This window comes from Nilaparvata lugens, chromosome 14, assembly GCF_014356525.2.
Source record: "Nilaparvata lugens isolate BPH chromosome 14, ASM1435652v1, whole genome shotgun sequence".
Taxonomy (NCBI): Eukaryota; Metazoa; Arthropoda; class Insecta; order Hemiptera; family Delphacidae; genus Nilaparvata; species Nilaparvata lugens.
The window spans coordinates 19,502,497-19,525,384 of record NC_052517.1 but is presented as its reverse complement, the minus strand read 5'-3'; the positions used below and the strand labels follow the sequence as shown (position 1 = coordinate 19,525,384).

Sequence of the window (22,888 nt, the reverse complement as noted above, 5' to 3'; positions counted from 1 at the left end):
GAGAATTACCGTATACTTTATGTGGAATTGGTTTCCTAGAATAGACTCTCAAATTTCTATGAGATTTGGTGTTCACACAATCGATATAATATATATAGTATGGTCTACGTTATAATGGCAGTGGATACAGATAAAAAGTAAATTCGTATGGCTTTTGTTGGTGGGGAGTCCCTTGCGGGAAGGTCCCACCGCCTGAATATATAATTTAAGCCATCAATGGGCCTTGCGACTGTCATACTTCAGCCGGGACCGACAGTTTAACGTGCCCATCCGATAACACGGGAGTGATCTGGTTAAAAAACTTTTGGTTGTGAGAGGGTTTGAACCCGGGATCTCTATGCTGCTACGCAAGCACTCTATCCACTAGACCACGGATCACTCTGTACAGATAGAAAAATAGCGATGCCGATTCTCTGCATTAATTAATTATATTTCTTCACTGTCAAAAACATAATTGTCATCGTTTTGAACCTAGAAAAGAATAGTACCACCGACTTTGTCGAATGATAGACAAGGATAGCAAAACTAAAGTTGATCAAATAATGTCATTATAACGTGGACCTCACTATAGGCTGAATATTGGAATCAATTATAATATAAAAATATGGATATTCGAGACTGAAAAAGGTCTTGAAAAAAAAAACTGAGTCAATCCAGCAGCTCAGTCAAATTTAAATTTCTTCAACTTCAAACAAAGTGGATTCTAGATCATGTGTTGTCAGCGACAAACCAAAACTAATAGATATTCCAGTTTGTCGTTGTCCATCGGAAATTTCTGAGTTGTCGTCGTCCCAGTTTGACTGGCTCAACAGCTGACGCTCCCGAATTGCGATTCATTCCATTCCAACCATAACCTAAAATTCACCAATTTCTGTAAGTAAACTACAGTTTTAAAATGTTGTAAGCCCTCAAAACAAACAATATATATCAGAATGGGAGACAGTAATAACGATAAAAATAAAAATATGGACAATCTAGAGACAGCTGTGACGTTGGAACCAGTAGACGTCCGTGAATCACTCGTAAGTACCGAGGGCAGGTTGTTCAGTCCTGTTCAAATTTTGCTCTAGCTACTACCGAATCTCTGAGTTTAAGTGATTATCATTGTCAATTTAGTTAATTTGTAGATTATTCTAGTGATTTGTGTTGGATTTAGTGAAATACTATGGCAGGAACAGTGTTGAAACCCTTGAAAACTCTACCGGTCTACATTGTAGAGGACCATCATGAGGTTATCCCATTCATCTACAAACACATCGGCTCCAAACATCTCCTACTGGAAAACAACATTCTGATCCATTTCGACTCTCATCCGGACATGTTGATCCCAAAAAACATGGCCGCCTCCACTGTTTTCGACAAATACGAACTTTTCTCCCGGCTCAGCATTGAGAACTGGATAATGCCTGCCGCCTATGCTGGCCATTTCACTAGAATCGTTTGGTGTAAGCCATTTTGGGCCGAACAATTGAAAACTGGTTGTTTCAGGTTCAAGATCGGTGAAGATATAGATACGGGTGATATCAAAGTGAGCTGTATGGAACCGTATTTCTTTGGGGACGCCCTCTATGCGGATGAAAAAAACTTGAAAAACAGTCGAGAAATCATTGTTTATGTCTGTGTTTTTGGTAGATATCTACAGGAAGACAACCCTTTGGTATGCTCTCAAGAACTTGATGAGTTCAAAACAGTTTTAGAGTTGTTATCGATTACAAACCAACCCATAATTTTGGACGTGGATCTTGATTTTTTCAGCACACGCAACCCTTTCAAACATCTCTACCCCAACGCTGATTTGTACCCCAAATTGAAAGTAATTTACAAGTTTGACTATGGGTTTGATAGGTTGAAGATTAACGAGGCTCTAGTCAAACGTCAAACCCAGCTAGGAGTTCTGAAATCAGCCTGGAAACATCTAGAAACAAACCCCGATTTGACCGGGTTCGAGCCCGAAACGTCGGTTTACGACCGGGAACTAAAGTTGTTAGAGGAGCTGAGTTTTGAGGTTAGGAAGTGCTACACCGACATCGACTGGGAACTGGTGCACGATGCCGGGTGCACCTTCGACGAGAGCGGACTCCCAGAGCACGTGTCCACGCGTGACGAGATGGAGCGGCTGGTGAGGAATTCGTTTGACGGCGTTCTGGGATGTCTACCGGTGCAACCAACTGTTGTAACCGTGTCTAGATCTAGTGAAGACGACTACTGTCCGCCGGAGGATGTCGACTGGATCCAGGAGCGGGTGGTGGAGAGCTTGAGGAGGGCGTGGTCGACGACGGTTGAGCTGGTCGAACAGTACCTGGAGGAGGAGGATGAGGAGGAGGAAGAAGAAGAGGTGGTGAAGGAGGAGGAGGAGGAAAAGAAGGAGCAGGATGAAGAGAAGAAGAACTAGGAGAATGAGGAGAAGAAGGAGGAGGGTGATCAGGGGAAGACAGTTAGGAGAGAAGGAGAAGAGGAAGAAGAAGGAGGCAGGAGAAGAAGAAGAAGACAGGAGAAAAAGAAGAAGAGAGTAGAAAAAGAAGAAAAACAGGAAGGACAGTTAAAACGAATTATTGACAGACTACCTATTATTATTATTTTATTGAAATAGTATCTTAATCATGTTGTGTTAAAGTTTGTAAGTCGCTAAGTTTATTCATGGTGAGTTGGAGGTGACATTTGAAAGGAGTTAAATATCAGAAGAAACTCAATAAACTCTATAGACTACAATAACCTATCATACGTACTTTAATAGATAATTCAAGAAAATATATCAACGAATTTTCATGTATCAACAATATTTGCGCAAAAGCTTGTTAGATTTTAATCTTGATTATATATGGCACGAAAACCAATCACTGAAGATTTTTGAAGGCTCCTCTGATTGGCTCTCGTGGTACTTGATCACGGTTAGAGTTTAACAGGCATTTGTGCAACTAACCCCTATAGTGAGGTCCACGTTATAATGGTAGTGTTTGATTAGCAAATGGTATTGGCATTATCATTCAAAAAAGCGGATAGCGCGCTCTGTTGCAAGATCGTCTTTTAACAATGTTGAATTAATAATTAATAAAAAATTTTACAACTCAATCATGAAAGTTTATTATTAAATTATTGAAAAATATAATATTTATTGCTTATTACAACATATTTGATTATTTTAAACGAGAATGAACAGTTGATATTACATCAATAAACCTGTATCAGATACCGTCTATAGAAGGCATTGACAAGACGGAGGATCGGCAACGTTGTCTGCTATCTTTCTCCACTGCCATTATAAGTTGGACCGCACTATAGTATTTTTTATTCAATGACAATGCAAAGACGAAAATATCCCAAAAACTATTCAAATCAATCTCAAAACACAAGTTTAATTTTGTAATCTAGCTTCAAAACTTCTTTATTCTATAATAAGAAAACAAAGATATTGTCAAATTTCACTAAAAATTTATTAAAAACTTTAAAACAGAACCATGGTTTCACGTAGTTAACCAATGCATCATCAGCTGTACTGAGGAATTTATTCTATCTATATATATAAAAGCGAAATGGCACTCACTCACTGACTGACTGACTGACTCACTCACTCACTCACTCACTCGCATAACTAAAAATCTACCGGACCAAAAACGTTCAAATTTGGTAGGTATGTTCAGTTGTCCCTTTAGAGGCGCACTAAGAAACCCTTTGGCAATATTTTAACTCTAAGGGTTGTTTTTAAGGGTTTAAAGTTCGTCTTTTAGCATGTATATTCTTCTTCTCCCAGTCTCTTAATTATTACTTGAAATTTCCATATCATATGTTACTATAGAACTATAAACTAGATAGAGTACCTCTTCGAAACAGTTGTTAACTGGCAACTGAATTAATAATTTTGTCAGGTTGGCATTAAGTTGAGTTGACTTTGTTAGGTTGGCACCAAGTTGAAGATTTAAATGCATTTATCGCGGAAAAATTGATTGGGCACTGCTACTTCAATCCTGGGAATATTATATTACTAACCGTCAGGCTCGCTTCGCCCGCCATATCCGTTTAGCCAGACGTTTAGTCTAGACCCCCGACTGGATTGTCCTAACATATGATGAAAATGCTCAAATGAAAAATGCAGGCGAGCGAAGCGAGCCTGCTGATCTCATTCTTGGACGATCCAGTCGGGGGTCCAGGGGGCGGAGCCCCCTGGCTAGACGGATATGGCGAGCGAAGCGAGCCTGACGGCTAGTCATGAATAATTTCACATTGGATGATTTTTGTCAGTTATTTGTTTCAATAAACTGTAACATTCTTCTTTATATATCTATTTTATTGGTCTCCAACATCTAATCTATGGTCTAAGGTATTTATGCATTATCCACGTAGTGAGGTCCACGTTATAATGGCAGTGGAGAAAGATAGGAGAGCAGCGTTGCCGATTCTCTGCCTAGCCTTCTAGCTGATACCGGTATGTCTGATGTAAAATTAACTGTTCATTGGTTGGAGATGAATTGAGCGCTGCTTTCCAGAGATTGTTAGTTTGGTGTGAGGGTAAGCATTCCTGACCGGCAATTAGGAGGTACTGGGTTCGATTCCCTGGCTGACAAATAATTTTTGAATAGTAGCGCTCATCGAATTTTCACCCTGTTGTCAATATTTGCAGTAGCAGAAGTCTTCGGGGTGATTTACAGCATTTAATTGGGATTTTCGTTTAATAATAATTAACTGTTCATTCTTGTTTAACATAATCGATTATAGTTTACTCGTCAAGGAAAAAATATATTTGAGATGGAATTGATCATTATTAACAAGAATCAACAGTTAATAGTACATCAGATGACTTAAATCACAGCTATCTACTATAGGAGGCGGTGGTAACAGAGAATCGGCAACTCTGTTGTCTTATCTTTTCCACTGACTTTGTAAAGTGGATCTAAACTATATCTATGTATCAGCTGATGAATTATCCCCGCGAAAAGTGGGATACATCTTTGATGAGCGGTTAAATTTAACCGTGATTAAATGTCTCACACCATAGAGTAAAGAAAGCATAAGAAGATCGCCACGGTTTGTAGAATTCATTGGAAGTTTGTATCAAATTATGGTGTTGTGTATCAAGTTGAGATGATACTGTATCATTTGTGGTGATACCATAGAGAGAAAAGATATAGCATAAGAAGATATTCCATGGTATAGTTTGTAATGTTGTAAATTTCTTCTCTGACAACTGTCTATTATTAGTGTGTTGTTGGGAGTGTAAAGGTTCGAACCCACTAGAACGTATCATACCATGACCGTGCCCGTACCGACACATGCAAAAAAATATTCTTTGCATCATTTGATATGTAATACACCCATTAGACCGTTCCGTCACCGGCCAAGCACGGACCGTGCCATGCACGTCCAGGTCAACATTTGTCGGCCAGTATATTTTGTCTGTGACGGAACGCTCCTTGCATGGCACGTGACGCCTGCAAACCCCGTTGTAACCGCGTATGCTCCGCGTTGGTAACCAGTTCACCGCTACATTCTCTTGCTAACTGACGCGTTCCCAACTACTTCTGACCGGGCATCATACGCGTATCATACGCGTATCATACGCGTATCATACGCGTACCATACGCGTACCATACGCGTAATGTACTGGCATAGACCGCTGTTGATCCGTTGTAGTGGGCATAGTTGTTATTTTACGTGCCTGGCATGGTCTGACACGGTCCGTGTCTGGTACGTTCTAGTGGGTTCGAACCTTTTTAAGAAGGGCACAGTATGAGAGATTACCAACGTCACATAGCTTCATCAAAAACAACTACTAGGACTATCGGCTTCAGTTAACACTCACATTTGCAACATAGACACCCTATACACTGTCTATTATTAGTGTGTTGTTGGGAGTGTAAGAGTGTAAGAAGGGCACAGTATGAAAGACTACCAGCGTCACATAGCTTCACCAAAAACAACTACTAGGACTATCGGCTTCAGTTAACACTCACATTTGCAACATAGACACCCTATACACTGTCTATTATTAGTGTGTTGTTGGGAGTGTAAGAGTGTAAGAAGGGCACAGTATGAGAGACTACCAGCGTCACATAGCTTCACCAAAAACAACTACTAGGACTATCGGCTTCAGTTTAATAATAATAATATAATAATAATAATTTTATTTCTCAATAAGCATTCATTACAAACACAACATTACTACAAGAAATAATTATTCTATTGAGAAGACACTCCCGAGAAAAATTCTATTTTGGGAGTTGCCATCAAAGTCCATTTGTATAATTTATTTGATGCAATCAATTAAAAATAAATTAACTTAAACCATGAAATGTAAATATTCTAACAAAAGAGCTTACAGTCGGAATTTTTACAAAAGTTATTAATATTTGAATAAAAAATGAAAGTGAATGATGGAGACGGTGCTACCTTATGTCTAGTAGAATATTGTAGTGTAAAACTGAAAGTTTTTTTTTTCAAGAGAATATGAAGAATGAGGTTATGACAATGAACATTAATCTATGTTGAAAATGAAAAGAGAGAGATGAATGATGAAAAGCGGCTCTGCCAGTTACTGTCAAAAACAAAAGCAAGCGTGAGAAAGAAAGAAAAGAAAATAGCTCGTTCCGTACCTTTCAAGCTTTTATTATTTAATTATAATTCTGTTTGTGTATTGTGGCTTATGGGTGCAATCTTAGCTTGTGAATTTAACTATTTTTTTTAAATAGGTCTTCGATCTCATCCATTGTTAACAGCCATTTTTTAATTTCTTTTTTGAGTTTTAGATAGCATGTTTGCTTTCTTGCCACGATTGGTATGTTGTTGAATATTTTAGGGGCTACATAGGAATAAAATCTACGAAAGCATTCTTTGTTTGGTTTTGGGGGAAGTAAACTTCCCGCTGAACGGAGTCCACAAGTTTCCCGCCGTGGATTGACAAGGTGTCCACTCCTATTAGTGAACATTAGTTAACTCCTATTAGTTAACACTCACATTTGCAACATAACGGTCCTATACCATGACATATCTTCTCGTGCTATCTTTTCTCTAGGCTTACACTAATGAAACCAATGTCTCTAGAACCAGTATGAGAAGACGTATTTAATCAACTGTTAAATGTGATGGACCTAAGAAGAATCGAGAGATAATATTATGATATAGTGAGGTCCACGTTATAATTGGCAGTGTTTGATTAGTAATGGTATTGCTATCCTTGTCTATCATTCAACAAAGAAGATAGCTCTATCTCTTTCTCGCTTTGCTCTGTTGCCAGATCGTGTTTTCACAATATGGAATAAATCATTAACAAAATATTTTATCTCAAAAATTATGAAATTATTGAAAAATATAATTTTTTGCTTAATAAAATATAATTGATTATTTTAAACAATAATGAACAGTTACTATTACATCAATAAACCTGTATCAGCTACCGTCTATAGAAGGCATTAACAAGACAGAGGCTCGGCAACGTTGTTCTCCTATCTTTCTCCACTGCCATTATAACGTGGACCTCACTATATCAACAAAATAGCGACTCTAAGCTACAAAAACTTACAAAAAAAAACTATTTTTTTTGTGTTTAATGATAAATTGTAGTGTTGAAATTTTAAAAATTATGTGAAAATGTTATACAAATTACAGGTGCAAACCGCGGTGCAATTTTTGCAAAACCCAAAAACAAGGGGATCTTCACTCAAGTTGAAGATTATGTTTTTGAAAAAGAAAGGACTGACGGAAGATGAAATACAATTGGCCATTGACAGGTCTGGTACTGCTCTCTATGAGGTGAATATACCACAAATCCACCAATTTATTCATTCAACTATCACGCATCTTATTAAAAACTTGACAAACTGGAAACTCTATTCTGAACTCTTGAAGAATTTAAAATATCAGACAGACAAAGACAGAGACAAAAGATATTTATTCAAAAAAAAAAAAAATGCACTCTACATACAAAGTAATAATCTTATGTACTCATTATCAATATAAAACAACAACAAAAAATAAAAAAAACCTGATGAATACAGTAAGCCAAATAAATCTTTAGAAAATGGTCTGCATGGGCAAAAAATGCCTGTGCGCAAACCAGAGTTGCATATTATAAGTTTGTTAGAGAGAAAGGAAACACTAATTTTGCTGCATTCAGAATCCTATTTAATATTATTATTATTATGTACAGAGGATTATTGGATAGCTCAAAAAAAATAATAAAAAGGTTAATAATTATTGTAATGATGCATACAGATTCCAAGAACAGTAGTCAGGTTGTCACCAACAGCGAATTTATCATTAAGGTAGGTATAATTTGTTGTGATGATGTTTTCTGAATTGTCCACTCCCAGCTGTATTAAAAATTTCTTCAATTTCAATTTAAATAAGGATTTTGAGACGTCCTGAAATACTATGTGGTGTGGGAAGTGACGAGCCAAGTTACGGTACAAAACATGTGAAATATAGAAGGAATTTGTTTGTGTAAGGGATCTCTGGAGGGGTATAGCTGTAATACCAGTGTTAACAGCATACCGCGTTTGATGCATATGTGTAATGGGCCCAAGAATATTCATGTTGGAGAATAAATGTATTAAAATGTTTTTAATGAAGAGCTGTCTTACAGTCAGGACCTCACTCTCCTCAAAGAGAATGTTAGTTGAAAAGTTGTTATGCCTAGGCCTATAACCATTTCATTTATTCATCTATTTCATCACAATTTAAAATAGGCCTATAACCATTTCATTTATTCACCTATCATTTTATAATTACATTATAAAAATGATAGGGAGAGGAAAAATAAGGTAACCTTGTGCTATTCCTCTCCCAAATTTTTTGGTAGAGAGTTAGTGGGGAGGATATTTTTAATATTCTTTCCGAAGAATGGACATTGATATGTCCAAAGCTCCGCCAATTTATGTAGATGCATAACAATATAATTATTATCTATAGTTATTATATTACAAATTGCTTTTTTCATATCATATACAGTTCAATAATTATTTTCTTAGTCTATATCATGTAAATTCTTCTATAATTTTTCTGTATTGTAAGCTATTGTATATAAGTGTATAAGACAGTATATATTGTAATCTACATAAATAAAGTACTCAATCAATCAATCAAATTTTAGATAACTCATAGTCCGAAATAGGTTGAGAATCTATAAATGCAAAATGTGAAGTTAATGAGTTGAGTAGTTGAGATGTGATGATGCGTCATTCGTGAATTTCCTTTCCCCTACGTATATAAGCCAGTTCTTTCCTTTATTATAGTATAGATAGATTATACTTCCACCATAGTGTGGTGCACGTTATAATGGCAGTATATAATTAACATTGGTGTTGCTATCCTTGTCTATCACTCGACAAAGCAGATAGCGCTATCCTCTACCACCTCCGCACTGTTTTCAGATAGTTTTCTAACAATGTAGAAATAAAATTGATCAAAAAGGTTATCAACAAGATTTATTATCTCAATCATGGAAATTTAATCATTGAAATAATATATAGTTTCTTAAAGATTCGAATATTATTGAATAAATCATAGTGTTGTGTATCAAGTTGAGGTGATACTGTATCATATTGTGTTGATTCTGTATCATATTGTGATTGATCTTGTTCCATAGTGAGGTCCATGTTTTAATAGCAGTATTTGATTAACATTGGTGTTGCTATCCTTGTCTATCATTCCACTTAGCAATTAGCAAACGTATCAAATCATAGTGTTGTGTATCAAGTTGAGATGATACTGTATCATATTGGTTTGATGCTGTATCATGTTGTGGTTGTTCTTGTTCTATAGTGAGGTCCATGTTATAAAGGCAGTATTTGATTAACATTGGTGTTGCTATCCTTGTCTATCACTCGACAAAGCAGATAGCGCTATCCTCTACCACCTCCGCACTGTTTCCAGATAGTTTTCTAACAATGTAGAAATAAAATTGATCAAAAAGATATATTTTATCTCAATCATGGAAATTTAATCATTGAAATAATATATATTTTTTGCAATAAATTACCTACAGATTTAATATCAGAGACAGAAAAGAAATTTAAGACGAGATTATTGAATTGGCTTGTGATAAATCCTTTTTATAGTGTTGAAGAGTTCTTTGAGAGTGAAATAATTGTTGCTTAGAGTTAAGAGGTTTCTATTTGTATTTATATATTGTTCTAAAGGCTCAAGTTGTGCTGTAAGGAATATGTTTTGTACATTCAAATGAATATTATTAATGTATTTGAAAAATCCAATTGACTTACAGTTTACTTAGGTACTGTATTATTTTAAGACTCAGTAATGTAATTTTGTATGTACAGTTGCTGTAAAATTTGATTTTTATCTTTTGTCTTACTGTAATCAATATTTGACTTTGCCTATTGTTCTAAGAATTTAACGGCAATAAAATCATATTTATTTATTTATAGTTTCTTAAAGATTCGAATATTATTGAATATTTTAAACAAGAATGAATAGTTGATATTACATGAGATATACCAGTATCAGCTAACCTCTATAGAAGGCAGTGGCAAGGCTGAGCTGTTCTCCTATCTTTTTCCACTGCCATTATAACGTGGACTATGGTAGATATCGTAGTTGAAATGGCACTGATGAAAAACTATAATAATTTAGTAGGTGGAGAATTATTTTTTTCTCATCATAACTTTATTGTTTGTTGGCCGTTTTTCTGAAAGTTTGTCTTATTTTGTTCCGCATTTAATGCTCTACAACTTTTATTGTTACACCTTTCCTCGTAAAACCAACGGTTTCTAAGATAAATTAGTGTAGGCTAAATCAGTTGCTGTCAACATAGTTCACAATATATCCAGCTAACAGTGGATTACTAAACCTTCAATAACTACCTTGCTTATCAACCGATATTGGTCCACTTGGTCTCATTTTGTTCAGAATTCAATGCTCTACAACATTTATTCTTACATCGTTCCTCGTATAATGGACAGTTTATAAGATAAATCAATTTTTGGCAACATAGCTCACATTTCTCCAACCTACATGGACACACTAAACCATCAATAACTACCTTGTTTATCAACTGATTTTGGTCCACTAATTCTCATTTTGTTGAGAATTCAATGCTCTACAACTTTGCTTCTATTGCATTTTCACGTAAACTCAACCGTTTTCAAGAAAATTGATATCTTATAAATTTTTCCGCCTTTTCAGGAAGCCAAGAACAGCGTACGGGAAGCTTCGCGTCCTCCCACCGCACCTTCGCTGCCTCCAAATCTTGGTTACAATTTCCGCCAACAGATGGCTTCAACGTCGCAGCCGCGGTCCCCATTTGAAATTGTGAAGGATATTGCCAACACTGTTGTGGCTCTCGGCGGCTTAGGATACTTGGTCTACTGGTTTTATAAGGTGAGTTTCACACGTAAATCTGGTACTTTATTATAGTGAGGTCCACGTTATAATGGCAGTGTTTGATTGGCAATGGTATTTCTATCCTTGTCTATCATTCAACAAAGCGGAGAGCGCTATCTCTTTCCGCTCTACTCTGTTGTCGGATAGTTTTCTAACAATGTAGAAATAAAATTGATCAAAAAGATATATTTTATCTCAATCATGGAAATTTAATCATTGAAATAATATATATTTTTTGCAATAAATTACCTACAGATTTAATATCAGAGACAGAAAAGAAATTTAAGACGAGATTATTGAATTGGCTTGTGATAAATCCTTTTTATAGTGTTGAAGAGTTCTTTGAGAGTGAAATAATTGTTGCTTAGAGTTAAGAGGTTTCTATTTGTATTTATATATTGTTCTAAAGGCTCAAGTTGTGCTGTAAGGAATATGTTTTGTACATTCAAATGAATATTATTAATGTATTTGAAAAATCCAATTGACTTACAGTTTACTTAGGTACTGTATTATTTTAAGACTCAGTAATGTAATTTTGTATGTACAGTTGCTGTAAAATTTGATTTTTATCTTTTGTCTTACTGTAATCAATATTTGACTTTGCCTATTGTTCTAAGAATTTAACGGCAATAAAATCATATTTATTTATTTATAGTTTCTTAAAGATTCGAATATTATTGAATATTTTAAACAAGAATGAATAGTTGATATTACATGAGATATACCAGTATCAGCTAACCTCTATAGAAGGCAGTGGCAAGGCTGAGCTGTTCTCCTATCTTTTTCCACTGCCATTATAACGTGGACTATGGTAGATATCGTAGTTGAAATGGCACTGATGAAAAACTATAATAATTTAGTAGGTGGAGAATTATTTTTTTCTCATCATAACTTTATTGTTTGTTGGCCGTTTTTCTGAAAGTTTGTCTTATTTTGTTCCGCATTTAATGCTCTACAACTTTTATTGTTACACCTTTCCTCGTAAAACCAACGGTTTCTAAGATAAATTAGTGTAGGCTAAATCAGTTGCTGTCAACATAGTTCACAATATATCCAGCTAACAGTGGATTACTAAACCTTCAATAACTACCTTGTTTATCAACCAATATTGGTCCACTTGGTCTCATTTTGTTCAGAATTCAATGCTCTACAACATTTATTCTTACATCGTTCCTCGTATAATGGACAGTTTATAAGATAAATCAATTTTTGGCAACATAGCTCACATTTCTCCAACCTACATGGACACACTAAACCATCAATAACTACCTTGTTTATCAACTGATTTTGGTCCACTAATTCTCATTTTGTTGAGAATTCAATGCTCTACAACTTTGCTTCTATTGCATTTTCACGTAAACTCAACCGTTTTCAAGAAAATTGATATCTTTATAAATTTTTCCGCCTTTTCAGGAAGCCAAGAACAGCGTACGGGAAGCTTCGCGTCCTCCTACCGCTCCTTCGCTGCCTCCAAATCTTGGTTACAATTTCCGCCAACAGATGGCTTCAACGTCGCAGCCGCGGTCCCCATTTGAAATTGTGAAGGATATTGCCAACACTGTTGTGGCTCTCGGCGGCTTAGGATACTTGGTCTACTGGTTTTATAAGGTGAGATTCACACGTAAATCTGGTACTTTATTATAGTGAGGTCCACGTTATAATGACAGTGTTTGATTGGCAATGGTATTTCTATCCTTGTCTATCATTCAACAAAGCGGAGAGCGCTATCTCTTTCCGCTCTACTCTGTTGTCGGATTGTCTTCTAACAATGCAGAATTGATAATTGATCAACAAAATATTTCATCTTAATCATGAAAATTCATTATGAAATTAATGAAATTAAATATAATTGATTATTGTAAACTAGAATGAACTGTTAATATTACATCAAAAACCTGTATCAGCTACCGTCTATAGAAGGCATTGACAAGACAGAGGATCGGCAACGTTGTTCTACTATATTTCTCCACCATTATAACGTGGACTATGGTAGATATCGTAGTTGAAATGGCACTGATGAAAAACTATAATAATTAGTAGGTGGAGAATTATTTTTTTCTCATCATAACTTTATTGTTTGTTGGCCGTTTTTCTGAAAGTTTGTCTTATTTTGTTCCGCATTTAATGCTCTACAACTTTTATTGTTACACCTTTCCTCGTAAAACCAACGGTTTCTAAGATAAATTAGTGTAGGCTAAATCAGTTGCTGTCAACATAGTTCACAATATATCCAGCTAACAGTGGATTACTAAACCTTCAATAACTACCTTGTTTATCAACCAATATTGGTCCACTTGGTCTCATTTTGTTCAGAATTCAATGCTCTACAACATTTATTCTTACATCGTTCCTCGTATAATGGACAGTTTATAAGATAAATCAATTTTTGGCAACATAGCTCACATTTCTCCAACCTACATGGACACACTAAACCATCAATAACTACCTTGTTTATCAACTGATTTTGGTCCACTAATTCTCATTTTGTTGAGAATTCAATGCTCTACAACTTTGCTTCTATTGCATTTTCACGTAAACTCAACCGTTTTCAAGAAAATTGATATCTTTATAAATTTTTCCGCCTTTTCAGGAAGCCAAGAACAGCGTACGGGAAGCTTCGCGTCCTCCTACCGCTCCTTCGCTGCCTCCAAATCTTGGTTACAATTTCCGCCAACAGATGGCTTCAACGTCGCAGCCGCGGTCCCCATTTGAAATTGTGAAGGATATTGCCAACACTGTTGTGGCTCTCGGCGGCTTAGGATACTTGGTCTACTGGTTTTATAAGGTGAGATTCACACGTAAATCTGGTACTTTATTATAGTGAGGTCCACGTTATAATGACAGTGTTTGATTGGCAATGGTATTTCTATCCTTGTCTATCATTCAACAAAGCGGAGAGCGCTATCTCTTTCCGCTCTACTCTGTTGTCGGATTGTCTTCTAACAATGCAGAATTGATAATTGATCAACAAAATATTTCATCTTAATCATGAAAATTCATTATGAAATTAATGAAATTAAATATAATTGATTATTGTAAACTAGAATGAACTGTTAATATTACATCAAAAACCTGTATCAGCTACCGTCTATAGAAGGCATTGACAAGACAGAGGATCGGCAACGTTGTTCTACTATATTTCTCCACCATTATAACGTGGACCTCACTATAGTGTGATATAAAATTAGATGCAAATCTAATTCCCTTCAAGACTGCGAATTTTGGGGTCACGGTTCTGCCATAGAGAAGATATGCCATGGTTTGCAGCAATCATTTAAACTTTGCAACTTTTGTATAAAATTATGGTCTTGTGTATCATGTTGTGGTGAAACTGTATCATATTGTGTTGATACTGTATCATTTGTACTGATATGCCATGGCATAGGTCGTTTATGTTGCAAATGTGAGTGTTAACTGAAGCCGATAGTCCTAGTAGTTGTTTTTGGTGAAGCTATGTGACGCTGGTAGTCTCTCATACTGTGCCCTTCTAACACTCTTACACTCCCAACAACACACTAATAATAGACAGTGTATAGGGTGTCTATGTTGCAAATGTGAGTGTTAACTGAAGCCGATAGTCCTAGTAGTTGTTTTTGGTGAAGCTATGTGACGCTGGTAGTCTCTCATACTGTGCCCTTCTTACACTCTTACACTCCCAACAACACACTAATAATAGACAGTGTATAGGGTGTCTATGTTGCAAATGTGAGTGTTAACTGAAGCCGAAAGTCCTAGTAGTTGTTTTTGGTGAAGCTATGTGACGCTGGTAGTCTCTCATACTGTGCCCTTCTTACACTCTTAAACTCCCAACAACACACTAATAATAGACAGTGTATAGGGTGTCTATGTTGCAAATGTGAGTGTTAACTGAAGCCGATAGTCTTAGTAGTTGTTTTTGGTGAAGCTATGTGACGCTGGTAGTCTCTCATACTGTGCCCTTCTTAAACTCTTACACTTCCAACAACACACTAATCATAGACAGTAGTCGACAGAAATCAAAGAATAAATTTGCAACATAAACGACCATGAGATATCTTCTTATGCTATCTTTTCCCATCCCTAGTTCCCCAGGAACTTAACAAAAAGAGGCTTGTCAACATTTGTATTATTTACCTGGACATTAATATTATGTGTTGGCCTAGAGTTATTCTTATGTCTAAACTGTAAGTATTGTGATTTCGATTCATTTATTCCAAGCTTAAGTTGTTTAAGCGTTGGGCTATGGCATTTATGTTTTAAAAAGTGTCAATTTCTAAAACATTCACATCTTGTGATCCACAAATGTAGGAAGTGTCGTCAGCATATAATAGAACTCTACCCTGTGATATAACCTGTGGCAGTATGTCATTCACATACAAAAGAAACAACAATGGTCCAAGGATACTTCCTTGTGGGACACCTGCATTTACTGATAAACTATTCGATAAATGTCTCATCAACTGTCCATCTTCCACCCTTGAAATCTCAACAAGTTGAGACGAGATGATGCGTCATTCGTGAATTTCCCATCCCCTACGTGTAGAAGCCAATTCTTTCCTCTATCATAAATTATAGATAGACAAATTATATAGATAGAAAAAGACGATATAGATAGAAGAAGAATAAGAAGATAAAAACGTTGAATACACTATTCTATCTATGACGACTCTCGAGCAAAGTGTAAGAAACTAAAAGCATAACGAATTGAAAACATGACAAACTGAAAACTTGACCTACTGAAGTCTTGAAGGACTCAAAATAGGCCTATAACCATCCTCGGTAAATTAAGAATCTATATGCAAAATTTCAAGTAAATCAGTTGAGTAGTTGAGACGTGATGATGCGTCATTCGTGAATTTCCCATCCCCTGCGTGTATAAGCCAGCTCTTTCCTCTATTATACTGTACTAGCCGTCAGGCTCGCTTCGCTCGCCATATCCGTCTAGCCAGGGGGCTCCGCCCCCTGGACTGGATCGTCCAAGAATGAGATCAGCAGGCTCGCTTCGCTCGCCTGCATTTTTCATTTGAGCATTTTTATCATATGTTAGGACAATCCAGTCGGGGGTCCAGACTAAACGGATATGGCGAGCGAAGCGAGCCTGACGGCTAGTAATATAATATTCGCAGGATTGAAGTAGCAGTGCCCAATCAATTTTTCCGCGGTAAATGCATTTAAATCTTCAACTTGGTGCCAACCTAACAAAGTCAACTCAACTTAATGCCAACCTGACAAAATTATTAATTTAGTTGCCAGTTAACAACTGTTTCGAAGAGGTACTCTATCTAGATTATAGTTCTATAGTAATATGTGATATGGAATTTTTCAATTATAATTATGAGATTGGGAGAAGAAGAATATACATGCTAAAAGACGAACTATAAACCCTTAAAAACAACCCTTAGAGTTGAAATACTGCCAAAATATTTCTTAGTGCGCCTCTAAAGGGCCAACTGAACATACCTACCAAATTTGAACGTTTTTGGTCCGGTAGATTTTTAGTTATGCGAGTGAGTGAGTGAGTCAGTCAGTCAGTCAGTCAGTGAGTGAGTGCCATTTCGCTTTTATATATATAGATTGAATGAATAATGGATAATGAATTTATTGCCAATATTATAGATGTATTGTGTGATTTCGGGCAATAGACTTTTATCCAACCGTGGCTGTTCGGCAAATCGACAAAGAAGAAGAAACCGGATGATGGAGACGCTGTGACCTTGGCAGAGGTGAAACGCGAACTGCAGCAGGGATTGGCCCGAGTCAGCCGCGACCTTGACGCGCTGGCCAATCAGAGAGCAGCTGACCGGTCACGTGACATGCAGGAGTTGAGTGGCCAGGTGGCCACTGTCAAAAAGAGGCTTGTCAACATTTGTATTATTTACCTGGACATTAATATTATGTGTTGGCCTAGAGTATTGTGATTTCGATTCATTTATTCCAAGCTTAAGTTGTTTAAGGGTTGGGCTATGGCATTTATGTTTAAAAAAGTGTCAATTTCTAAAACATTCACATCTTGTGATCCACAAATGTAGGAAGTGTCGTCAGCATATAATAGAACTCTACCCTGTGATATAACCTGTGGCACTATGTCATTCACATACAAAAGAAACAACAATGGTCCAAGGATACTTCCTTGTGGGACACCTGCATTTACTGATAAACTATTCGATAAATGTTTCATCAACTGCCCATCTTCCACCCTTGAAATCTCAACAAGTTGAGACGAGATGATGCGTCATTCGTGAATTTCCCATCCCCTACGTGTAGAAGCCAATTCTTTCCTCTATCATAAATTATAGATAGACAAATTATATAGATAGAAAAAGACGATATAGATAGAAGAAGAATAAGAAGATAAAAACGTTGAATACACTATTCTATCTATGACGACTCTCGAGCAAAGTGTAAGAAACTAAAAGCATAACGAATTGAAAACATGACAAACTGAAAACTTGACCTACTGAAGTCTTGAAGGACTCAAAATAGGCCTATAACCATCCTCGGTAAATTAAGAATCTATATGCAAAATTTCAAGTAAATCAGTTGAGTAGTTGAGACGTGATGATGCGTCATTCGTGAATTTCCCATCCCCTGCGTGTATAAGCCAGCTCTTTCCTCTATTATACTGTACTAGCCGTCAGGCTCGCTTCGCTCGCCATATCCGTCTAGCCAGGGGGCTCCGCCCCCTGGACTGGATCGTCCAAGAATGAGATCAGCAGGCTCGCTTCGCTCGCCTGCATTTTTCATTTGAGCATTTTTATCATATGTTAGGACAATCCAGTCGGGGGTCCAGACTAAACGGATATGGCGAGCGAAGCGAGCCTGACGGCTAGTAATATAATATTCGCAGGATTGAAGTAGCAGTGCCCAATCAATTTTTCCGCGGTAAATGCATTTAAATCTTCAACTTGGTGCCAACCTAACAAAGTCAACTCAACTTAATGCCAACCTGACAAAATTATTAATTTAGTTGCCAGTTAACAACTGTTTCGAAGAGGTACTCTATCTAGATTATAGTTCTATAGTAATATGTGATATGGAATTTTTCAATTATAATTATGAGATTGGGAGAAGAAGAATATACATGCTAAAAGACGAACTATAAACCCTTAAAAACAACCCTTAGAGTTGAAATACTGCCAAAATATTTCTTAGTGCGCCTCTAAAGGGCCAACTGAACATACCTACCAAATTTGAACGTTTTTGGTCCGGTAGATTTTTAGTTATGCGAGTGAGTGAGTGAGTCAGTCAGTCAGTCAGTCAGTGAGTGAGTGCCATTTCGCTTTTATATATATCGATTGAATGAATAATGGATAATGAATTTATTGCCAATATTATAGATGTATTGTGTGATTTCGGGCAATAGACTTTTATCCAACCGTGGCTGTTCGGCAAATCGACAAAGAAGAAGAAACCGGATGATGGAGACGCTGTGACCTTGGCAGAGGTGAAACGCGAACTGCAGCAGGGATTGGCCCGAGTCAGCCGCGACCTTGACGCGCTGGCCAATCAGAGAGCAGCTGACCGGTCACGTGACATGCAGGAGTTGAGTGGCCAGGTGGCCACTGTCAAAGGGCTACTGCTCAATCGGTAAGTTTGTACTTGAATAGGATATTAACCATCCGGCAGTCGCGCTGTTGTAAAAAATACAACAGTGTCAGTTTATTTGCTGCACAAAACTATTGAATGGGGTGGTGTCAGTGAATGAGTCACCTATGCATTCCAAAACTTTGCCCCCATCACTCCACTGAGTTGCAGTATCAACCGAGCAATGGTTCAGTCTTTAGGTGCCATTTAGTCGCCACAGTGCATAAGATAGGGAAAGACTGTATACGGCGACTGTAAACGAACCAATAACACAGAATTGATGGCTTTGCTTGATGAACCTTATTGGGATATGAAATGGTAATCAATGCATAAGATAGGGTTTGGGATTTTTGAAGCTTTTGAGTATCAATTAGAGGACTGCACTGAACTCATAAGGAGAAGAAAACAAGGCCCTTTGAGTTGTGTAGTGTAGTATACTATAGTGAGGTCCACGTTATAATGGCAGTGGAGAAAGATAGACGAACAACGTTGCCGATCCTCACTGTCTTGTCAATTACTTCTATAGAAGGTAGCTGATACAGGTTTAATGATGTAATATTAACTGTTCATTCTCGTTTAAAATAATCAATTATATTTTACTAGTAGTTCTGTGAACAGTAGACCTCACGCAGTATTCTCATCCACAAGTACCTGATTGAAACTATAGACCTTATGGAAATACAGCAATAGACTGGCTTCTCCACACATCTGTGTAATCACTTGTCAGCTGGTTTATGATGAATAATTCTATAGTCTGATTTTTACTCTAATATTGGCGTATGAAGGAGGCACCTTTTCCCTTTTATATTATCCTTGAAATGCAATATTTCAAAAAACCTTGTATATACGTCGACGCGCAATTTAAAAAGGAACATACCTGTCAAATTTCATGAAAATCTATTACCGCGTTTTGCCATAAATGCGCAACATATAAACATTTAAACATTAAGAGAAATGTCAAACCGTCGACTTGAATCTTAGACCTCACTTCGCTCGGTCAATTAACTGTTCATTCTCGTTTAAAATAGCCAATTATATTTTATAAGCTGAGCAGAGCTTTAGTGTTTACGAGTTTATGTTTCTTGAATAGTTCCAAATTTCTTAAATAACTCAATATTATTCGTTAAAAGTGGTAATTGAGTGGAATATTTCTAATTAATTTATCAATTTAAGCCATCTAAATTCAAAATTTATAGTTTTAATGTTTATTTTGGACCAAAATTTTATAAAAATTTTACACGTGAAATTCTAACCTTATCTTGGACTTTGTCACCTATAAATTTGGAAGAAAAATAGCACAAGGACTACCTTATTATTTTATATTTCAATGTGTTTTTACATTAGTGTTATTTGCATTGCATTTGCATTGCATTGCATTATAAAGCATGAAATTTTATTTTATATAGGCCTACCACTATAATGAATCAACTATTAATGAATTTTGAATATTAATGAATTTCCATTATCAAAATTAAATACTTTGTTAATCATTAACTTTTGTTACTAATTCTTTTGTTATTAATTCTACATTGTTTAAGAACGATCTGGCAACAGAGCAAAGCGAGAAAGAGATGGCGCTATCCCCTCTGTTGAATGATAGACAAGGATAGCAATACCATTGCTAATCAAACACTGCCATTATAACGTGGACCTCACTATAGTTTCTATTATGTGAACTAAGTTGTGTTTTTATCAAATTTTTTGTTTTTTTCACAAGGTCACAATTCCCATCAGTGCCGCCAACCTCGCTCGGCTCGCCGGCAAAAATTCCCAGCTGGCAGTTGGCAGCTGAGAAGGACGAGGAGCAGGTTGGCAACCCTGCAGTGGCGCACCAACAACAGCTGATTGACAACAAGATGGCCGCCAACGAACTGGAACAGAAGGAGAAGGAGGATCAGGAGGAGGAAGAGGAAGAGGAGGAGGAAGAAGAGGAGGATGAGTCGAGTAAATCTGCGGCAGAGGCGAGTGATAGCAGTCTGGAGATGATTAACAGTATTACCAACCATCGAGATTGAAATTGTAGATGTCAATATTGATGGGAAAATTCAAACGGTTTCATGGAAATATTCGAAATGTTGATTGGGATACTATAAATATTGAAATGCATTTCAAATATACAGAGTGAGTCATATGTATGGAAACCCTTCGATAAGTTGCAGACTGTTGTAGATATAATAGCATAGAGAAACTTGGTATTTTGGTATTTGGAAAATCTAAATTCAAAAGAATGGTTTGTATGAATATTTTTGGACTAAAAATTTTATGGAAATCTAGAAGACATAACCTCATTTTGGACTTTTAATGCTACCTAAATTTGGGAGAGAAATAGTACAAGGTATTCTTAGTTTTTCTCTCCCAATCTGTGCTCTATTGTAAAAAGAATAAATAATAAATAAATAAAATAAAAAACAATACCATAATTAGATATCCCATGGTATAGGGCGTTTATGTCGCAACTTTTACTAACGTTATCTCAAGCTGATAGTCCACGTAATTCTTTCCTGTGAAGCTTTATGACGCTGGTAGTCTCTCATATTGTGCCGTTCAAACACTCTTACCCGGTCAAAACTGTAAAAATCGACAATAATCAGCTTGAGATAACAGTAAAAGTTGCGACATTAACGCCCTATACCATGGCATATCTACTTACGCTATTGCTTCTCTATGCTGTAACTTTCAGGATAAGTTATTGGTCGAATACTCTACCTTTTGACGTACAACTGAATTTCAACCCCTCATAAGGGGTTGCTACTCGAATATTTTTAATGTAAACACCCACTGTGTGGTGCATCATTTTAAAGGCCTCTTTAAAACAAGAAAGAAGACATCAATAAAAATGTTCTATGATACCTGTATCCAATCATTTCTTTTAAAACTAAAACTTCTTCAATCAGCTGCCGTTTTGGATACAAGTATCATAGAACATTTTTATTGATGTCATCTTTTGTTTTAAAGAGGCCTTTAAAATGAGGTGTCAAGTGGGTGTTTACATTTAAAATATTCAAATTACAACCCCTAAGTCACCCCCTTATGAGGGGTTGAAAGTTCAGTTGTACGTCAAAAGGTGGACTATTTGACCAATAATTTCTCCTGAAAGCTACAGTATTATATCTACAACAGTATCCAACTTATTGAAGGGTTCCAATACATATGACTGGCTCTGTGTATGCGGAGATACTCTAATCATAAATGTGTATGTTCAAAAGGTTTGATGAAAATATTCCAAATATATGTGGAAATTTTGATGTAGGTGTTGTTTAGGTGTCTACTATACAGAGTGTTCATAAAGCTGCGTACACATATTCGTGCTTCCAACCCGCACCGAGCACGCTCCTCCCTCGTACCGCCCTCGTACCGCCTTCGTACCACCATCGAACTACAGTCGGACCGCCCACGCACCCATCATGAACGTTACGGAAGATGTTAGATCTTCTCGCGTTCCCCGGTCGAACGACTCTTGCTCCCCGGTCGATCATCAATCGCTCTGCTGGAGTGACGTTCGGTTGCGGAGCAGAGCGAAAGTCTGTACGCACCTTAAGAATTCAAAGAGACATGAATTAAATACTAGCAGGAAACCCGTGATCCGCAAAGGTATATTTTAAAACTTTACAAACTGAAAACTAGACGTAATGAAATCTTGAAGAATTTAAAATAGGCCTATAACCATCATCGTTCAATTAAGAATCTATATGCAAAATTTCAAGTTGATCAGTGGAGTAGTTGAGACGTGATGATGCGTCATTCGTGAATTTCCTATTCCCCATGTATATAAGCCAATTCTTTATGCGTGATATGATTCGCCTATACAACATATATTTATTACGTATTTATTCCTTTAAATGTCGGGAATCAATGTATTTATTATCTATATTTTTCTCGAATAAAACATCAGACCTTGAATTTGAGAACACTCTGTATATCTATCTATATTCCATGATTCTAGATGTTTATTATGACTGTGACTATATACCTTGACCAAGTTCGGTGATTGTAAGTA

At 36.6% G+C, this 22,888-nt stretch overlaps 2 protein-coding genes across 2 annotated transcripts; both read left to right on the top strand.

Annotated features, from left to right (window-relative positions):
* The first annotated feature begins 820 nt into the window (after positions 1-820).
* LOC111054210 (peroxisomal membrane protein PEX14) lies at positions 821-21,016 on the top strand. The gene is made up of 6 exons (XM_039441032.1): positions 821-1,022; positions 7,597-7,740; positions 11,131-11,325; positions 16,950-17,141; positions 18,863-18,894; positions 20,609-21,016. The coding sequence occupies exons 1-6, from the start codon at positions 933-935 to the stop codon at positions 20,904-20,906; spliced, it is 951 nt and encodes a 316-aa protein (XP_039296966.1). The 5' UTR covers positions 821-932; the 3' UTR covers positions 20,907-21,016.
* LOC120354221 (UPF0489 protein C5orf22 homolog) lies at positions 1,029-3,506 on the top strand. The gene has a single exon (XM_039441017.1). It carries the CDS (start codon positions 1,166-1,168, stop codon positions 2,390-2,392), a length of 1,227 nt encoding a protein of 408 aa, XP_039296951.1. The 5' UTR covers positions 1,029-1,165; the 3' UTR covers positions 2,393-3,506.
* Positions 21,017-22,888: the final 1,872 nt, after the last annotated feature.